The sequence below is a fragment of the Hemiscyllium ocellatum genome, chromosome 25, assembly GCF_020745735.1.
Source record: "Hemiscyllium ocellatum isolate sHemOce1 chromosome 25, sHemOce1.pat.X.cur, whole genome shotgun sequence".
NCBI classification, from domain to species: Eukaryota; Metazoa; Chordata; class Chondrichthyes; order Orectolobiformes; family Hemiscylliidae; genus Hemiscyllium; species Hemiscyllium ocellatum.
The window spans coordinates 35352100-35372139 of NC_083425.1; the positions used below are offsets into that span (position 1 = coordinate 35352100).

Sequence of the window (20040 nt, forward strand, 5' to 3'; positions counted from 1 at the left end):
CATTGAGAGACAATAAAGTAAACTAAGTGACAAAGTTATTACCAGAACAATCTGTGAAATTACAGAATAAATCAAACAGAATAGATAAGATCCAAGTGAAATCTCAAGATGGCAATACAAATTGACAAAGATATTGACGAAACCAAAATATCCATATGGTGGATGATATTTGGGATTGGAGATCAACACACACATATACCCCTGGGTTAGAATGACTCCACACATTGTCAGATACATCAGAAATATAATAACAATGTATTTAACATAAGTGGTTATATGGGTAAGACAGACTACTATGATGATGTATAGAGTTGAGCATAACATGTTATAAAGTGTAATGATTGATACTATGTGTGTAAATGTTTTAAGCCTTGACTCATAAATGGAATGGGTAGGACAGGCAGTGGTGATCCCATTTGTTGATACTGATGTGATCAAAGGGCAGAATGTATGGCTGCATCTTAATTCCTAAACTGTATCAGAATGGTTAACAGCTAGGTCTCTGCAAAGATGATGGGGGAAAAATTGGCCAACTTCGCAGGAGCAATAGCTTACCATACAAGGCAGAACCAGGCACTGTTGGTTAAGCAGGAATCTAATGATAAGGGCTGCTAAAAGTCTGCTTGGCCTTCATGGTTACCAAGGCTACTAATTAAAGACAGAAAGGAGGACAATGAAAAAAGATGCATCTTGTCTATATGACCCATGGATGGATGATCTTAGAGTCACAATGGCCCTGGGCAGGACTTTAACTTTCAAGAGAAGACATGTAAAAATAAGTATTTTGAAGACCTTGGCAGCAAAATCTAGGAGTAACCATCATAGAAACAGGATCTTAAGCTCAGAGTTCAGAGAAGGGGAGACCCAACTGAGTGACTAAAGCTTGGTCAGCTATCCCCCACCAGTGCAGGTAATACCTCTGTCTCAGTAGTGATTCTGGAGCAGATTTGTTTATTACCTAATACAATTTTATGCTGTGGTGTTAAAATGACTGAGTGATATATAAATAAAGTAGATTACAGTAACAATGTAGACTTTATAATTGTGTTCACTTGCATGATCCAGACAGGGCAACAGACACTCTACCAGTGAAAAGGAACCAGGTAGAGCCTTAGACCCAGTCAAGGAAAGAGAATGGTGGCAGCAAAATAAACCAACCACAAGCTGGTAATTGTTGACATGATAAAACGTGCAAGATGGTGACCTGCAGTGCAGATTAGAATTAGAATTTGAATTTAGTTACAGGTAAAACTGGTGTGAATTCCAGTCAATCAAGAGCAAAGAATTCCCAGGAATTATGATCAGTACCTACAAAACAATTTTCTGATTCAGTATGCGGATGTACCTACTCGAGAAGATGCAAAACTTGACCTATTCTTGGGAAATAAGACAGGGCAGGGGACTGAGGTGTCAGTGGGGGGGCACTTAGTGATGGAAAAGGATAGCACAGATCTAAAAGTTGAAGTTCTAAATTGGAGGAAGGTAAATTTTGATGGTATTAGGCAAGAACTTTCAAAAACTGATTGGGCGCAGATGTTTGCAGGTAAAGGGATGGCTGGAAAATGGGAAACCTTCAGAAATGAGATGACAATAGTCCAGAGAAAGTAAACTCCCATTAGGGTGAAAGGAAAAGGTGGTAGGTATAGGGGATGCTGGATGACTAAAGAAATTGAGTGTTTGGTTAAGAAAAAGAAGGAAGCATATGTCAGCCATTCCTGAAGAAGGGCTTATGCCTGAAACGTCGATTCTCCTGCTCCTCTGATGGTGCCTGGCCTGCTGTGTTTTTCCAGCATCACATTTTTCAACTCTGGTCTCCAGCATCTGCAGTCCTCACTTTCTCCTATATGTCAGGTATAGACAGGATAGGTCAAGTGAATCCTTTGAAGAATATAATGGCAGTAGGAGTATACTTAAGAGAGAAATCAGGAGGGCAAAGAGGACATGAGATAGCTTTGGAAAATAGAGTTAAGGACAATCCAAAGAGTTTTTACAAATACTTATGGACAAAAGGGTAACTAGGGAGAAAATAGGGCCCTTCAAAGATCAGCAAGGTGGCCCTTGTGTGGAGCCGCAGAAGATGGGACAGATACTAAACGAGTATTTTGCATCAGTATTTACTGTGGAAAAGGACATACGAGATATAGAATGTCAGGAAATAGAATGGTGACATCTTGAAAAATGTCCATATGACAGAGAAGGAAGTGCTGGATGTCTGGAAATGCATAAAAGTGAATAAATCCCCAGGACCGGATCAGGTGTACCCTAGAACTCTGTGGGAAACTAGGGAAGTGATTGCTGGGCCTCTAACTGAGATATTTGTATCATCGTTAGTCACAGGTGAGATGCGGGAAGGCTAGAGGTTGGCTAATGTGGTGCCATTGTTTAAGGAAGGTAAGGACAAGTCAAAGAGCTATTGACCAGTGAGCAAGACGGTGGTGAGCAGGTTGGAGGGAAACCTGAAGGACAGGATGTACATGTATTTGGAAAGGCAAGGACTGATTAGGGATGGTCAACATTACTTTATGCATGGGAAATCATGTCTCACAAACTTGATTGAGTTTTTTAAAGAAGTAACAAAGAGGATTAATGAGGGCAGAGTGGTTGATGTGATCTATATGGACTTCAGTAAGGCATTTGACAAGGTTCCCCACGGGAGACTGGTGAACAAGGTTAGATCGCATGGAATACAGGGAGAATTCGCCATTTGGATACAGAACTGGCTCAAAGGTAGAAGACAGAGGGTTGATTTTCAGACTGGAGGCCAGTGGAATGCCACAGGGATTGGTGCTGGGTCCACTACATTTCGTCATTTATATAAATGATTTGGATGGGAGCATAAGAGGTATAGTTAGTAAGTTTGCTGATGAAAACAAAATTGGAGGTGTAATGGACAGCGAAGGTTACCTCAGATTACAATGGGATCTTGATCTCATGGGCCAATGGGCTGAGAAGTGGCAGATGGAGTTTAATTCAAATTAATGTGAGGTACTGCATTTTGGGAAAGCAAATCTTCACAGCACTTATACACTTAATGGTAAGGTCCTAGGGAGTGTTGCTGAACAAAGAGACCTTGGAGTGCAGGTTCATAGCTCCTTGAAAGTGGAGTCGCAGGTAGATAGGATAGTGAAGAAGGTGTTTGATATGCTTTCCTTTATTGGTCAGAGTATTGAGTACAGGAGTTGTGAGGTCATGTTGTGGCTGTCAGGGCATTAGTTAGGCCACTGTTGGAATATTGCGTGCAATTCTGGTCTCCTTCTTATCAGAAAGATGTTGTGAAACTTGAGAGGCTTCAGAAAAGATTTACAAGGATGTTGTCAGGATTGGAGGATTTGAGCCATTAAGTAGGTTGTTGTGAGTCTCTCCAGAATCCTTACAATCCATGTTGGGTCAGTACATGCACAGTGATGTTAGAGAGGAAGTTGCAGGGTTTAGACTCAGGTGTTTAAGAAATATCAATGAAATCATTTCCAAATTAAGGAAGAGAGTGATTTGAAGGGGAACATACAGGAATTGGTGATCTCATGAGTCTTCTGTCCTTTTTCATGTCAGCAGATATACATTGTGACTTTATAAGGTACTATCAGAGGAAGTTTAGCAGGTTGCTATAGAGTACCATATACAAGTGGACATTATTACCATTATGCAACGGTTATGGAGGGAGTAAATACATAAAGTAATGGACAAGGTGCCAATAATCAGCTGCTTTGTCCTGGACAACGTTAAGCTTCTTGAACGTTATCAGAGTACACTTATCAAGGCAAGTGGAAAATATTCTATCACAATTCTGACTTGTGCCTCATAACGATGCGAAGACTTTCAGGACTCAGTTACTTGCTACAGAATTCCAATGAGCTATCCTTTCAGACACAGTATTGATACAACAGCTTCAGTTATGGGCCTTAAACAAAAACAGAACGCGCTGCAAAAGCTCAGCAAGTCTGGCAACATTAGCGGAGAGAAATCAGACTTAACGTTTCACTTTGAGTGACCTTCCTCAGAACTCAGTTCTTACTTCAGAACTCACTTCCTCTGTCAGCTCATCCATATGTTCATTACCCTCATCAGTCCATTTTAAATCTTTCATCAACCACGTGGGAGGGGAAATTGCGGTCTTTCAAGGAGGAGGCCATCTGGTGTCTTCTGTGGTGGAACTGGTCCTCCTGGGAGTGGATGTGGTGGAGGCAGAAGAATTGAGAATAAGGGATAGCATTTTTGCAGGAGGTAGGGTGGGAGGAGGTATAATCCAGGTAGCTGTGAGAGTTGGTGTGTTTGTACAAAATGTCAGTGTTGAGTCAGTCACCGTTGATGGAGATGGAGAGGTCCAGGAAGGGGACAGAGGTGTCAGAGATGGTCCAGGTGAACTTAAGGTTAGGGTGGAATGTGTTGAAGTTGATGAACTGTTCAACCTCCTCATGGGAGTAAAAGGTGACACAGATGCAGCCAAGGAGATCAACAGCCGGAAGAGTGAAGACACAGGAGCAGACCGAGATTGTGTGATCTTGAGATTAAGTTAATGTAATGTTTAACAAGTATGTTATTGGTACAGCATTTTTTTATAGAGTTGGGGTCAGGTAGTCAGTAGTTAAGAAAAAGGGGGCTTGGATTTATGAATAGTTGTTGTTTAGTGTTCACTATCAGAGTTAAGAAAATAAATTTTTTCTTTAAATAGTAGAATTTAAGATTTCTCCATCACTCATATTTTGACAGATTACGAGGCAAGGTGAGTTCTTCTAGGTGTTGGGCTTAATTAACAGAGGGGTTCCACCTCCGTGCTGTAACAGTGCTGACCAATAAGAGCAAACATACCAAAAACCTTCTTCACTACCCTGTTTACCTGCAACCTCACTTTCAAGGAAGTTTGAGCTGCACCCCAAGGTCTTTTGTTCGGCAATACACCCCCAGGTCTGTACCATTAACTGTACCATAAGTCCTGCCCTGATTTGCCTTCAAAAATGCAACACCTTGCATTTATTTAAATTAAACTCTATCTGCCACTCCTCAGACCATCAACTCATCTGATTAAGATCCCATTGTACTCTGAGATAACCTTCATCACCATTTACTGATGGGGAGCCACCATGTGAGGCAATCTGGCAAATGGGGCTTGGACAAAGCTTATTATTGTGAAAGGCAATTGAAATGTTTCATAGCACAATACCTAAAGAGCTTTCTGGTTTAGCACATGGAATTATGGAAAGGTAAGTAAGCTAACATCAGTATGACCTTACCAAACCACACAGTTGCTCGGCCATGAGAGACAGAGACTACTGTTGGTGGTTTAAACGGAGGTTCACTATGCCTCAGGCAAGGGGAGAGGTTGAAAAGGAGAATTCTTCATGATAACCTCAGCCACTACAGATACTGACCCCACGCTGTTAGCGTCATTCTACTTCACAAAGTAGCTGTCGAGTCAACTGTGCTAATTGGCTTTTAAAAAATACTTTGAAACCTATGGTATGACTCGGGTCTATTTCCATGCTGCATGACTCTATGACTTCAGATTCAAAGCGTTAACTACCAGTCCTGCGTTTTCGGGTTTTATTTCAGTTTTCCAGGATCTACAGTTTTTGCTTTTACTTCAGCTCAGACTACAGTTTACAGTATATGACTAAACTCATAATCACTGCAACTGGGACTTCCAGCTTTGTATTGAAATGTGCTTATTCAAACATAAAGTGTAAATATAAATGAATACACTAGTTGACCAGAAAGAGAGAGATAGGGAGAGTGGGTGAGAATGAATGACAGGGAGAGAGTCATGGAGACAGTCAGAACCTACACAGATATAAACACTAGCAGATCAAATTAGAGAGAATAATAGATGACACAGAAACACATGCAAAGATGCAGGGCATATGCTAGAGAAAATTAGAGTCAGAGTTATATGCAGGGTAAAAACAAAGACTGCAGATGCTGGAAACCAGATTCTGGATTAGAGTGGTGCTGGAAAAGCACAGCAGTTCAGGCAGCATCCGAGGAGCAGGAAAATCGATTTTTCGGGCAAAAGCCCTTCATCAGGAATAGGTTAATAGATGAAGGGCTTTTGCCCGAAACATCGATTTTCCTGCTCCTCAGATGCTGCCTGATATGCTGTGCTTTTCCAGCACCTCTCTAATCTAGAATCAGAATTATATGCAGAATGGATTAAAGAGAGACACGTGGGATATAACAGGCAAAATACATTTGTCAGCTGATCTTTTCTTTAAATATCTACCTGAGTTCAGGACTGTGAGTCGCTATTGTAAGTTTTTGTGTGACTGAGCAGGCTGATACTACGGATGTGGAACAAAATCAGAAATTGTTGGAAAAACTCAGCAGGTCTGGTAATATCCATGGAGAGAAAGCAAAGTTAATGTTTCAGGCTTGGTGACCCTTCCTCAAAACCCTGGCTGTCAACCTGTAGATCTGCAGACACACAATTCCTGGGGCACTGGGATCCTGAGTGCGACATTTAATTCTTTTCCTCCTTCTCCGCCATTGGTCAACCTCATCATTAAGATGTTGTTACTGAAGACATAATGCAATTTGGTGGACAAGTGATTGTCTTTTAGAAAACTGAAAAGAAGTTTCTCCTAATCTATAAGGTCAATACCACCTTCCTTCAAGGAAAACTTCAGGGTGTCTTTGAAGTGTTTTCTTTGCCCTCCCCTGGAAGCTGGCTATTTGCGAGTTGAGAGAACAGGACTTGACAAACCCCTTCATCCCAGAAATTAGCCTTGTGAATCTTCTCTGAACTGCTTTCAATACATGTATATCCCACATTAAACCAGGAGACCAAAACTTACTTACTACTCTTAATATGGTTTCAGCAATACCCTTTACAGCTGTAACAAGAAAACCCTACTGTTACACTCCATTCCCCCTTGCAATAAAGGCTGATATTCCGATAGCTTCTTAATTAATTTCTGTTCCTGTATGTTAACTCTTAGTTATTCACTTATTACAAAAAGCTAGCATCCTTCTCTACCAGACATTCTCCAGTTAAACAATTCTTAAAATGTTACCCCATAATATCATGTCTGCCAATTTTTTGTCCACTTGTGCACTCTTTGTATCCTCCTCACAAATCACTTTCCTAGCTGTCTTGATATCATTAAATGTTTTTTTTTCTCCTTACATATATTCAGTAGCTTTATTCATCATTACTGCAGGACATAAATTATTAAAGACACAATAGTGATTGATGTCTGTGGCTTTCCACCAGTTATATTTTACCAACCTTAAAATTATCCATTTATGTAAACTTTATGTTTCCTATTAGTTAGCCAATTCAATATTCATGATACTTTTTTATCCCGGATACCATGAGTTCTTACCTCGTGGCATCTCATTGAATGTCTTTTGGAACTTTAAGAGCTGCATATCTGTTGTTTCCTCTTTATCCAACCTGTTTATCATATCCTGTTATGACACAGAGGAGAACCCCTCTGTTAATTAAATCAAACACCTAGAAAAGTTCACCTTGCCTCGTAATCTGGTAAAATATGGGTGACAGAGAACTCCCAAATTTTCCTATTTAAACAAAATAACATCAACTTATTTTTTAACTCTAAAAGTGATTAAACAAAAACTATTCACAAATCTTTCTCTTAATTGCTTATTATCTGCCTCCAACTCTCTAACAATATGCTGTTCCAATAAGACACTTATTAAAATTACATCAATTTAATTTCAAAACTACACAATCTCTCTCTTCTTCTGTGCCTTCCCTCTTCTGGCAGATGATCTTCCTGGATCATCTTCTTTCTTCTTATTGTGAGTATGTTTCGTATGAAAAATACCTTTAGATTAGATTACTTACAGTGTGGAAACAACCCTTCGGCCCAACAAGTCCACACCGACTCTCCGTAGAGTAACTCATCCAGACCCATTTCCCTCTGACTAATGCACCTAACATTATGGCCATGCTAAATTGCCCAATCTACCTGATCTGCACATCTTTGGACTGTGGGAGGAAACCAGAGCACCCAGAGGAAACACACACAAACGTGGGGACGATGTGCAAACTCCACACAGACAGTCACCCGAGGCTGGAATCGAGCCTGGGACCCTGGTGCTGTGATGCAGCAGTGCCAACCACTGAACCACTGTGTGGCCCTTAATAGAGCTGCAGTGACATGACTTGAACACACCATGTTCTGATCTGGAGTCAGATGTGCTTCCGTTGTGCCACAAGCCCACACCCCTTAGATAGAGAGTGTTTTCTAATCACTTTGCAAGCAAGATGTTAGATGGGCAATTAACTCTCCAGGAGTTTCTCTCCCTATGACAGTTTCTTTCTGACCAATTTTCAAAATGTCTGCATTCTTATACGCCCCCCACCCCAATATTGGACCGTCTCATTGGTTTGATGTTGGCAAAACAATAAATTCAAACTCGATTGCGTTTTAGTATACTGGGGCATAATTTAAATTGATTGGTTAAGTTTGAATTGTTGTGAACATAGCAACCAAAGCTCAGGTATCCATTTCACAGCCAAATGTCACATATTTTTTAATTTTCTAGTACACTCTGGGACTGCCATTTAGTCATATACACAGGTCTCAGTTCAGAACAACATTGTCTCTATCAAAGGTACAGTACATAATGCCTCCCCCCTTAAGAAAAAAATGAATCATCATAATGACTAGATGGCTTCATTTTTTTCTCTGATTCTTAATCCTATTACTATAAAAATACTTAAGTCATTAATTTCAGGTCATATACATAACATTGGAATCAGTCAAATCCTATCTGCATTTCCTTTAAATCAACGATAACACATCTGCTATCACATTTTTATGATCTGCAGCATGTACGATTTGTAAATTAAAAATCTGTAGCATAAGACACCAACAAAATAGTCTCATTTTTGTCTTTAGATTTTTCCAACAATGCAAGAGGATTGTGGTCCATGTACTCAACCATCTCCGACACATTTTTCGTCACATAAACATTAAAATGTTGTAAGGCCAGTACCAAATTCAATAACTGCTTTTTGACAATAGAATGTTTTCTCTGGTGGGAGTTGAGTTTCTTTGAAAATTGGTCGATTGGCCATACAATTCCATCACCATCTTCCTGTAATAGTACAGCTCCAATTCCTACATTGCAAGCATCGATTGCAAACTTGAAGGGTTTAAAAAAAATCTGGTGTAGCTAAAACTGACGCTGTGGTTAGTACTGCTTTTAAATTCTCAAATTCCTCCAGGCATTGTTCTGTCTAATGAAATTTTGTTTTTTTTCTTTAGTAAATCTGTTAGGGGTGCCACTACGCTGCTGAAGTTTGGAACAAACTTCCGGTAGAATCTGCTCAGTCCCAAAAATCGAAGCACCGAAGCACTTCTTTGTCGAGGTTAGTCATGGAAATTCCTCGAAGGCCTTCATCTTCACATTGCTCGGGGTCAACCTTCCATGTCCAACGTCATGTCCCAGGAACATAAACTCTGCCTTCGCAGATTCTGTTTTCTTTAAGTTCATTATCAGCTTTGCTTCTCGTAATCATTCAAAGACCTCTAACAACTGTACCAAGTCATCTTTCCATGACTCACTAAAGATCACTACATCATCCAGATAAACTGAACAATTTGTTAAACTGGCCACAACTCTGTTCATGAGTCTTTGGAATGTGGTTGGTGCATTCTTCATTCTAAATGGCAACACTGTGAATTGATATAGCGAACGCAGAAACTTCTTTCGCTTTCTCTGAAACGGTACCTACCAATAACCATTCAGTAAGCCCAACTTTGCGCTCTAAATGGCTTGTCAAACTTTCTCTATACATTCCCCCAACCTTGGTATTGGATAGGAGTCTGATTTAATTATGCTGTCGATCTTCTGATAGTCCACACAAAATTGTTGAGTCCCGACAGGTTTGGGAACTAAAACAATTAGCAAACTCCATTCACTCCGACTTGGTTCAATGATATCTTCTTACCATTCTCTCCCTGTTCTTCCTGAGCAAATTTTACCCACAGAGGTGAAGTCTTTATAGAGATCGGGCACTAAACTCAATATCCAGCCCCTGCCTGGGCTGTGCACTTTCATTCAGCTCCTCAACTTTTCCTCGGGTCTCCTTTACTGCTTTTACTAATCCCACTGGCTTAGTCTCTTTTACCACATCTTTTCCCACAGTGCTTGTCTTCAATGACCAGCACTGTGATCTTAGGTGTCCTACCTTCTGGCATTGAAAACATCATTTCCCAGTGCCCTTCTTAAACCACCGACACTGTAACTTCATGTGACCCACTCCATTACAGTGAAAACACTTGAGGCCTTTCACCTCTTTTCACACTCTTGGGCTTCTTTTTTCACCTGTGGTAAACCCTTCCCAGTGTGATCTACTCTTTGTTATGTAGTGAAGGATCTCACCTTCTCCCAATATCTATCTCTCACAGGATGAAATTCCTGCTGGAAGTTAAATTTCACCTAATGCGCCCATGCAAATTCACTGCCATCTCTGCCTCTGTTTTCACTTCTTGAACCTTCTGTACATCCACATTAATTCTTATCATCTTTGAAAGTGAATTTTTTAAACATCTCCAACAGAATAATCTCTCTTAAAGCCTCATATGTTTTATCTATTTTTAAGGCCAAAACCTATCTATCAAAATTATTGTGTTTAATTATTTTAAACTCAACATGAAGAAGGAAAAAACAATGACTGCAGATGCTGGAAACCAGATTCTGGATTAGTGGTGCTGGAAGAGCACAGCAGTTCAGGCAGCATCCAAAGTGCAGCGAAATCAACGTTTCGGGCAAAAGCCCGTCATCAGGAATAAAGGCACAGAGCCTGAAGCGTGGAGATATAAGCTAGAGGAGGGTGGGGATGGGGAGAAAGTAGCATAGAGTACAATGGGTGAGTGGGGGAGGGGATGAAGGTGATAGGTCAGGGAGGAGAGGGTGGAGTAGATAGGTGGAAAAGGAGATAGGCAGGTAGGACAAGTTCGGACAAGTCATGGGGACAGTGCTGAGCTGGAAGTTTGGAACTAGGGTGAGGTGGGGAAAGGGGAAATGAGGAAACTGTTGAAGTCCACATTGATGCCCTGGGGTTGAAGTGTTCCGAGACAGAAGATGAAGTGTTCTTCCTCCAGGCGTCTGTTGGTGAGGGAGTGGCGATGAAGGAGGCCCAGGACCTCCATGTCCTCGGCAGAGTGGGAGGGGGAGTTGAAATGTCGGGCCACGGGGCGGTGTGGTTGATTGGTGCGGGTGTCCTAGAGATGTTCCCTAAAGCGCTCTGCTAAGAGGCGTCCAGTCTCCCCAATGTAGAGGAGACCGCATCGGGAGCAACTGATACAATAAATGATATTAGTGGATGTGCAGGTAAAACTTTGAAGGATGTGGAAGGCTCCTTTAGGGCCTTGGATAGAGGTGAGGGAGGAGGTGTGGGCGCAGGTTTTACGGTTCCTGTGGTGGCAGGGGAAAGTGCCAGGATGGGAGGGTGGGTTGTAGTGGGGTGTGGACCTGACCAGGTAGTCATGGAGGGATCGGTCTTTGCGGAAGGCGGAAAGGGGTGGGGAGGGAAATATATCCCTGGTGGTGAGATCGTTTTGGAGGTGGTGGAAATGTCGGCGGATGATTTGGTTTATGCGAAGGTTTGTAGGGTGGAAGGTGAGCACCAGGGGCGTTCTGTCTTTGTTACGGTTGGAGGAGTGGGGTCTGAGGGCGGAGGTGTGGGATGTGGACGAGATGCGTTGAAGGGCATCTTTAACCATGTGGGAAGGGAAATTGCGGTCTCTAAAGAAGGAGGCCATCTGGTGTGTTCTGTGGTGGAACTGGTCCTCCTGCGAGCAGATACGGCGGAGGCGGAGGAATTGGGAATACGGATGGCATTTTGCAACAGGTAGGGTGAGAAGAGGTGTAATCCAGGTAGCTGTGGGAGTCGGTGGGTTTTTAAAAAAATGTCAGTGTCAAGTCGGTCGTCATTAATGGAGATGGAGAGGTTCAGGAAGGGGAGGGAGGTGTCAGAGATGGTCCAGGTAAATTTAAGGTCAGGGTGGAATGTGTTGGTGAAGTTGATGAATTGCTCAACCTCCTTGTGGGAGCTCAAGGTGGCACCAATGCAGTCATCAATGTAGCGGAGGAAGAGGTGGGGAGTGGTGCCGGTGTAATTATGAAAGATCAACTGTTCTACGTAGCCAACAAAGAGACAGGCATAGCTGGGGCCCATACGTGTGCCTATGGCTACCCCTTTGGTCTGGAGGAAGTGGGAGGATTCAAAGGAGAAATTGTTAAGGGTGAGGACCAGTTCAGCCAAACGAATGAGAGTGTCGGTGGAAGGGTACTCTTGGGGACGTCTGGAGAGGAAAAAATGGAGGGCTTGGAGGCCCTGGTCATGGCGGATGGAGGTGTAGAGGGATTGGATATCCATGGTGAAGATAAAGCGTTGTGGGCCAGGGAAACGGAAGTCTTGGAGGAGATGGAGGGCGTGGGTGGTGTCTCGAACGTATGTGGGGAGTTCCTGAACTGGATGGGATAGGACAGTGTTGAGGTAGGTAGATGAGTTCAGTGGGGCAGGAACATGCTGAGACAACGGTTCGGCCAGGGTGGTCAGGCTTGTGGATCTTAGGAAGCAGGTAGAACTGGGCAGTGTGGGATTCCCGGATTATGAGGTTGGAGCTGTGGGTGGAAGATCTCCTGAAGTGATGAGGTTCTGTATGGTCTGGGAGATGATGGTTTGGTGATGGGGGGTGGGGTCATGGTCGAGGGGGTAGTAGGAAGAGGTGTCCTCGAGTTGGCGTTTGGCTTCAGCGGTGTAGAGGTCAGTGCGCCAGACGACCAGTGCGCCCCCTTTATCCGCTAGCTCGATGCTGAGGTTGGGATTGGAGCAGAAGGATTGGAGGGCTGCGCGTTGTGAGGGTGAGAGGTTGGAGTGGGGGAGGAGGGTAGACAGATTGAGGCGGTTAATGTCCCGGCAGTAGTTGGAAATGAGGAGGTCGAGGGCAGGTAATAGGCCAGCGCGGGGTGTCCAGGTGGATGCAGTGTGTTGGAGGTGGGCAAAGGGGTCCTCGGAAGGTGGGCGGGAATCCTGATTGTGAAAGTAAGCTCGGAGGCGGAGGAAGAATTGTTCGACGTCACAGCGTGTATTAAATTCATTGATGTGTGGATGGAGGGGGATGAATGTGAGTCCTTTGCTGAGGACTGATCGTTCGTCCTCAGTGAGGGGGAGGTCTGGGGGGATGGTGAAAACTCGGCAGGGCTGGGAGCTGGGATCTGGTGTGGGTGTGAAGCTCGGAGTGGGGGCAGAACCTGTAACTGGAGTGGGTATGGTGGGGAGGGAATGGGGGTGGAGTCATGAGCAGGGGTAGTGTTCCGCTTGGGGTTCTGGGGGGTGGGGATAGTGACAGTGGGGTCTGTGGGGGGCGTGTCAGCAGAATGCAGGTGAGTGGCGCTGGTGGGGCAGAAGTGGTGGTGACCACGGCAGTAGGGGTGGCGGAAGGTACTGAGCGTGTGGCATCAGTGATGATGTGACGGGCGGAAGTGATGTCACGTGTGATGCATGAGGAATTGTGAGGGGCAGAAGTGGTTGTGGGAGTGGCCGTGATGGGGGCGGAAGTGACATCATCAATCAGTGTGGAGGTGGCAGTTGCATCAGCTGCATAAAGAAGGAACCAGGTCAGACTTATGTTTCTGAACCACTCAAAATAGCCTGTTTGACATCTGCATAATCTCTTGACTCCTCATCTGATAGTGCTGCAAATACCTCACTAGCTCTGTCTACCAGTTTAGTTTGAAATAGCATTACCCACAGTTCTCTAGCCACTCAATCTGCACAGCTAATTTTTCAAATGAAATAAAGATGGCTTCCACCTCTTTCTCATCAAAATATTGCAATGCTTTAACATACTTGTATATATCACTATCCAATCTCATCATCTTCATCCTGTTAACTTGGCTTTTCTGGCTGAGTCACAACTTCTGAAGTTCAAATTCTCTCAGAGGGGAAAGATATAAAAAAGACCTAAGGGGCAACTTTTTCACATAGAGGGTGGCATGTGTATGGAATGAGCTGCCACAGGATGTGGTGGAGGCTAGTACAATTGCAACATTTAAAAGGCATTTGAATGGTTATATAAATAGGAAAGGTTTGGAGGGATATGGATGGGTGCTGGCAGGTGGGACTAGATTGGGTTGGGACATCGAGTTGGCATGGACGGGTTGGACTGAAGGCTCTGTTTCCATGCTGTACATCTCTATGACTCTATGGTTCTTTATTTTTGCTCAGCTAAGAACTTTATCTCCCTTTCTTTATCTTCTAATGCCAGTTGCTTCATTTCCAATTTAAGTTTCTCTGATACACCTAAGTGCTTAACCAGCTCCATCGCATTTTCAGCTTTCCTTTTGTCCCTGGTTAAGCCCAATTCTAACCAATTTGCTAATTCTAAAAGTATATCCTTCCTTTGTCTTTCTAAACATTCTTGACAAATTTGGGAAGTATCTTCAAACTTCAGAACCTCTTTAGAAATGTTAAGAGTCATTTTCCTCATTTTTAATTTAACCAACCATAAGTGACTGAACGTAAAACTTAAGTGAGAAAATTTGTTTATTTAAAGATCTAGTACACTAATCGCCAAATGTTTAAATCTGCTGGAAGCTTTCGTTCCCCCAAATCTGTTCAAATTTTTCCAAATCTGTGAGAAACAAAGCTCACTCACTTCAATAATTTCAGTCCGAGACAAGATCTGAATCAGTAGTGTCATTTATTTTAAACTTGCAAGTAGTGTGATGTCCACTGTCCAAAAGGCAGGGACAAACACGCACCGAATTCAACGAATACTCGATACTTATATAATTTGGTTTCTATATGTTTTTTTTATTTCATTGCTCCTCCCCGTCTACATTTTGCACTTCCCTAAGAACGGCACCCATTACTCTTGTTTATCTCTTGCCTTATCCGGCCTTGTCTGTGACAAAATGCTTATTTCTGGCCTCACAAGGCCGTTTGACCTCATCCTGCTGTTGGTCATTGTTAGGCATCTCCTTTCCTTCCCATTATCTACTCCCTCCATCTGTTCCTCCCCTCACAGCATCTTATCGTTAAGAACCTTTTAATTGGGGTTTGTTCCTGTGTTTCTGTAAAAGTAGGAAACAGATGTTTATACCTATTGTTTGTACAGATGTATCTAGCTTAACTGCCTCTCCTCCCAGTATCTTATCGATTCGCCTGTATTTCTACCATTGTTTTTCAGTCCCGTTTCTTTCTTGCATACATTTTTAGCTAATACGAAAAACAATTATGTACTTCCTCCACATAGTTTCCATTCTTGTTGACTCAGCTCATGGCTGAAACAATTACACACTGGTGTGAGTTCATTTGTATAATTAATTATAATTACAGAAATAACACTACTTTACGTATATACCACAAAATCCCTGACTGGATCTGTCTAAACCTGTCCAAATCTCACATGACGAGCCCGCATACTGTTACAACACATAGGCGATCCCCTCAATTAATCATACCAAACACTCAGAAAAGCTTGCCTCCGCCTCATAATCTGTTAAAATATGAGTGACAGAGAACTCCCCAAATTCCACTGTTTAAAGAAACTAATATCAATTTATTTTTTTAACTCTAAAAATGATCATTAAACAAAAACTATTCATAAATCTTTCTCTTAATTGCTTATTATCTGTCCCCAATTCTCTAACAATAAGACACTTATTAAAATTACATCAACTTAATTTCAAAACCACACCATCTCTGTCTTCTGCTGTGCCTCCACTCTTCCAGCTGCTGATCTTCCTGGATCATCTTTTTTTTTACTGTATGTTTCACATGAAAAGGTACCTTTGATAGGGAGTCAGGGGGCTGAGTTGAGTATGGTTACCAACACAAAAGAGATAGTGCTAGAAAAGCTAAAAGGTGGTAAAATTGACAAATCTCCTGACCCCGATGGACTACATCCTAGAGTTCTGAGGGAGGTGGCTGAGGAAATAGCAGAGGCGTTGGTTGAGATCTTTCAAAAGTCACTGGAGTCAGGGAAAGTCCCGGATGATTGGAAGACTGCTGTTGTAACCCCATTGTTCAAGAAAGGATCAAGACAAAAGATGGAAAATTATAGGCCAATTAGCCTAACCTTGGTTGTTGGTAAAATTCTAGAATCCATCATTAAGGATGAGGTTTCTAAATTCTTGGAAGAGCAGGGTCGGATTAGAACAAGTCAACATGGATTTAGTAAGGGGAGGCCATGCCTGACAAACCTTTTAGAATTCTTTGAAGAGGTGACAAGTAGATTAGACCAGGGAAACCCAGAGGATGTGGTCTATCTAGACTTCCAAAAGGCCTTTGATAAGGTGCCACACGGGAGGTGACTGTGGGCGGCAAGGTGGCACAGTGGTTAGCACTGCCTCACAGCGCCTGAGACCCGGGTTCAATTCCCGACTCAGGCGACTGACTGTGTGGAGTTTGCACGTTCTCCCCGTGTCTGCGTGGGTTTCCTCCGGGTGCTCCGGTTTCCTCCCACAGTCACAAAGATGTGTGGGTGAGGTGAATTGGCCATGCTAAATTGCCCATAGTGTTAGGTAGGGGTAAATGTAGGGGTACGGGTGGGTTGCACTTCGGCGGGTCGGTGTGGACTTGTTGGGCCGAAGGGCCTGTTTCCACACTGTAAGTCTAATCTAATCTAATCTAAGATGAGGGCCCATGGTGTTCAAGGTGAACTGCTTGCATGGATTGAGGATTGGCTGTCTGACTGAAGGCAGAGACATGAGATAAGAGGTTCTTTTTCGGAATGGCAGCCAGTGACAAGCGGTGTCCCGCAGGGTTCAGTGTTGGGGCCGCAGCTGTTCACGTTATATATTAATGATCTGGATGAAGGGATTGGGGGCATTCTAGCGAAGTTTGCAGATGATACGTAGATAGGTGGACAGGTAGATAGTACTGAGGAAGTAGGGAGGCTGCAGACGGATCTAGACAGTTTGGGAACGTGGTCCAGGAAATGACTGATGAAGTTCCATGTGAGCAAATGCGAGGTCTTGCACTTTGGAAAAAAGAATACAAGCATGGACTACTTTCTAAGCAGTGAGAAAATTCATAAAGCCAAAGTACAAAGGGATCTGGGAATGCTAGTCAAGGATTCTCTAAAGATAAACATGCAGGTTGAATCCATGATTAAGAAAGCGAATGCAATGTTGTCAATTATCTCAAGAGGGTTGGAATATAAAAGCAACGATGTGCCACTGAGACTTTATAAAGCTCTGGTTAGGCCCTATTTGGAGTACTGTGTCCAGTTTTGAGCTCCACACCTCAGGATGGACATACTGGCACTGGAGCGTGTCCAGCGGAGATTCACATGGATGATCCCTGGAATGGTAGGTCTAACATACGAGGAACAGCTGAGGATCCTGGGATTGTACTCATTGGAGTTTAGAAGGTTAAGGGGAGATCTAATAGAAACTTACAATACATGCCTTAGAAAGGGTGGACGCTAAGAAATTGTTTCCGTTAGGCGAGGAGATTAGGACCCGTGGGCACAGCCTTAGAATTAGAGGGGGTCAATTCAGAACAGAAATGCGGAGACATTTCTTCAGCCAGAGAGTGGTGGGCCTGTGGAATTCATTGCCGCAGAGTGCAGTGGAGGCCGGGACGCTAAATGTCTTCAAGGCAGAGATTGATAGATTCTTGATGTCACAAGGAATTAAGGGCTACGGGAGAATGCGGGTAAGTGGAGTTGAAACGCCCATCAGCCATGATTAAATGGTGGAGTGGACTCGATGGGCCGATTGGCCTTACTTCCACTCTTATGTCTTATGGTTTTATGGTCTTATGATAGAGAGTGTTTTCTAATTTCTTTGAGAGTAAGAGGTTAGATGTGCAATTAGCTCTCCAAGAGTTTTTCTCTCTGACAGTTGCTTTCTGACCAATTTTCAAAAGGTCTTCATTCTTATACTTCCCAACATTGGATTGTCTCATTGGTTTGATGTTGGCAAAACAATAACTTCAAATTCAATTGGGTTTTAGTACTCTGGGGCATAATTTTAACTGTTTGGTTAAATTCAAATTGTTGTCAAAACAGCAACCAAAACTCAAGTATCCATTTCACAGCTAAGTGTCACATATTTTCAATTTTCCAGCGCACTCTGGGACTGCCATATATACAGGTGCTTGTAAGGTCTCAGTTCAGAACAGTATTCTCTCTCTCTCTCTTAAAGGTACAGTACATGCCTTCAACTTCATAACAATCCTCAAAGAACGCTAATAAACTTGCCAAACAGATTCTCTATCAGGTCATTATCTTTACAGACTTTTTAGCATTTTATCACATTAATATTCCCAATTTTTTCCTGATGATGATTGTTCAGAATTCATTTCTCCCAGTTGTCCATTTGAATTTCTACTATTCTTGAATGCATCTTGCCTCTCCTGCTGTGAAGACAGATACATAGCATTTTTTCAAAGCCTTCCTTCTGTTATTTTTTTATATTTCTTGCTAGCTTTCCTTTATACAACATTTTCTCTCTCTTTTCTCTCGGTAATCCTTCGCTGGTTTCTTAAACTTTAACATCTTCTGATATGCCTCTAAAACTTTACAGCATTATATATCTTTTATTTCAATACACTACCCTTATTATAAAAGCAAAACTGAAATAAAAACAGTCGATGTTGGAGAAACTCAGCACATCTGACCGTGTCAGTGCAGAGAGAAACAGAATTAACGTTGAATGTCCTTGGATGTTATCAAAACATAATACTCTTATCAATTCACAAGCTGCCAGCAAATATTCTACCTCCCACACAAGATGAATGAGACACTCTAAAATATGCTGATACAAGTTACTCCCCACACTTCAACCATTCGTCCCAAAATGACCAGAAGACCCGGCGATGACCGACAACAAAAATCTCCTTGAATTCTCTATTCCTGAGATGCTGCCTGGCCTGCTGTGCTTTGACCAGCAACACATTTGCAGCTGTGATCTCCAGCATCTGCAGACCTCATTTTTTACTCGAAGAGTATACTGAGCAGACTGCATTGGACAGGCACACACGAAGTGAATTATGGAATGAGTCAAAAAGTGGAAAGAAAAGACTTAGTCATTTCTCTCTTTTCCTAATCCTATGTTTTTATTTGTAATGACCGAAGACAACTGTTCTCCGAGACTTAGTCTCAATCAGAGGCAGTCTTTACCTGTATGTGGTAAGTGTTCTTGTCTGGCTGCAACTGTTGCATTTCCAGAAATCTTCCCGAAACAGTCGCCAGCTCCGGTTCAAGGGGCCAGTGCAGCTCCTCAGCTCCAAAGCGAAGCCCAGCATTACAAAACGAGGTAAGGAGAGGTCGATAAATTCCTAGTACTCACTCTTTATACACTTCCAACTGCACTTCCGCGATCTACACTAAAATCTGACGGCAGCGCCCACCAGTCCAATATCAGCGAAACAGTTGCTCAAAATGAAAGCTGGAAGTTCCAGAAAGAATTCGGCACAACAGCAGAAAGAAAGCCAGCGTTTGTACAAATCATTAGGGGCTAACGTGACACTGCAACTTTGCTCACGGTTAGAGTTCAGTCTCCAGAGACGAGATATGGGAGAGTAATGTGGCAAACTCAGTAATCAGACCGGAATCCAGCGCCACGCAAGTAACTGGTTCCTCAGTGTTGTCCACTACAACCGTAAACAGCTCCAACTACACCGCAACACTGAGGCAGAATCCGCATCTGTAATCATACAGCATTAAAGAAAGATACCGTTCACTCCATCGTGTTTCTGCCAGCTCTTTTGGAAAAAAAAGCTCACTGCTTCAACTTCAGCCGGCGCTTGAGTTAAACCCTCATTGTTGACGTTATTCTGCATGACAAACTGGGCGTCCAGCCAATACCCTGGTGAGTTTCGCCAGCGATTTTTGCTTTTTGTCTTTGTGGATACCAGAGTTTCAAAAAAACAAAATATATTGAAAAGCTTGGGGATATGGTGGGTGGTTTATACAATGAGGCGTGATTTATGTTTAAGGTGGAATTCCCCTACAGATCCAGTTTACATTTGGCAGACACGGCAAAGGTGAAGATCCGGACATTTGGTCCATTTGCTTTCAAAAGTTACCAGAACACTGCAACATTTAATAA

At 42.8% G+C, this 20040-nt stretch overlaps 1 protein-coding gene across 2 annotated transcripts in view; it reads right to left on the bottom strand.

Moving 5' to 3' along the window:
• acsf2 (acyl-CoA synthetase family member 2) overlaps positions 1 to 19841 on the bottom strand; it is a 175970-nt gene extending 156129 nt beyond the window's left edge. The window contains exon 1 of one of the 2 annotated variants that reach the window (XM_060844207.1): positions 19110 to 19841. In XM_060844207.1, coding sequence (XP_060700190.1) covers positions 19110 to 19234 — 125 coding nt within the window. In that variant the 5' untranslated portion in view covers positions 19235 to 19841. The remainder of the gene's footprint in view (positions 1 to 19109) is intronic. The other variant, XM_060844208.1, reaches the window with a different exon arrangement.
• Positions 19842 to 20040: the final 199 nt, after the last annotated feature.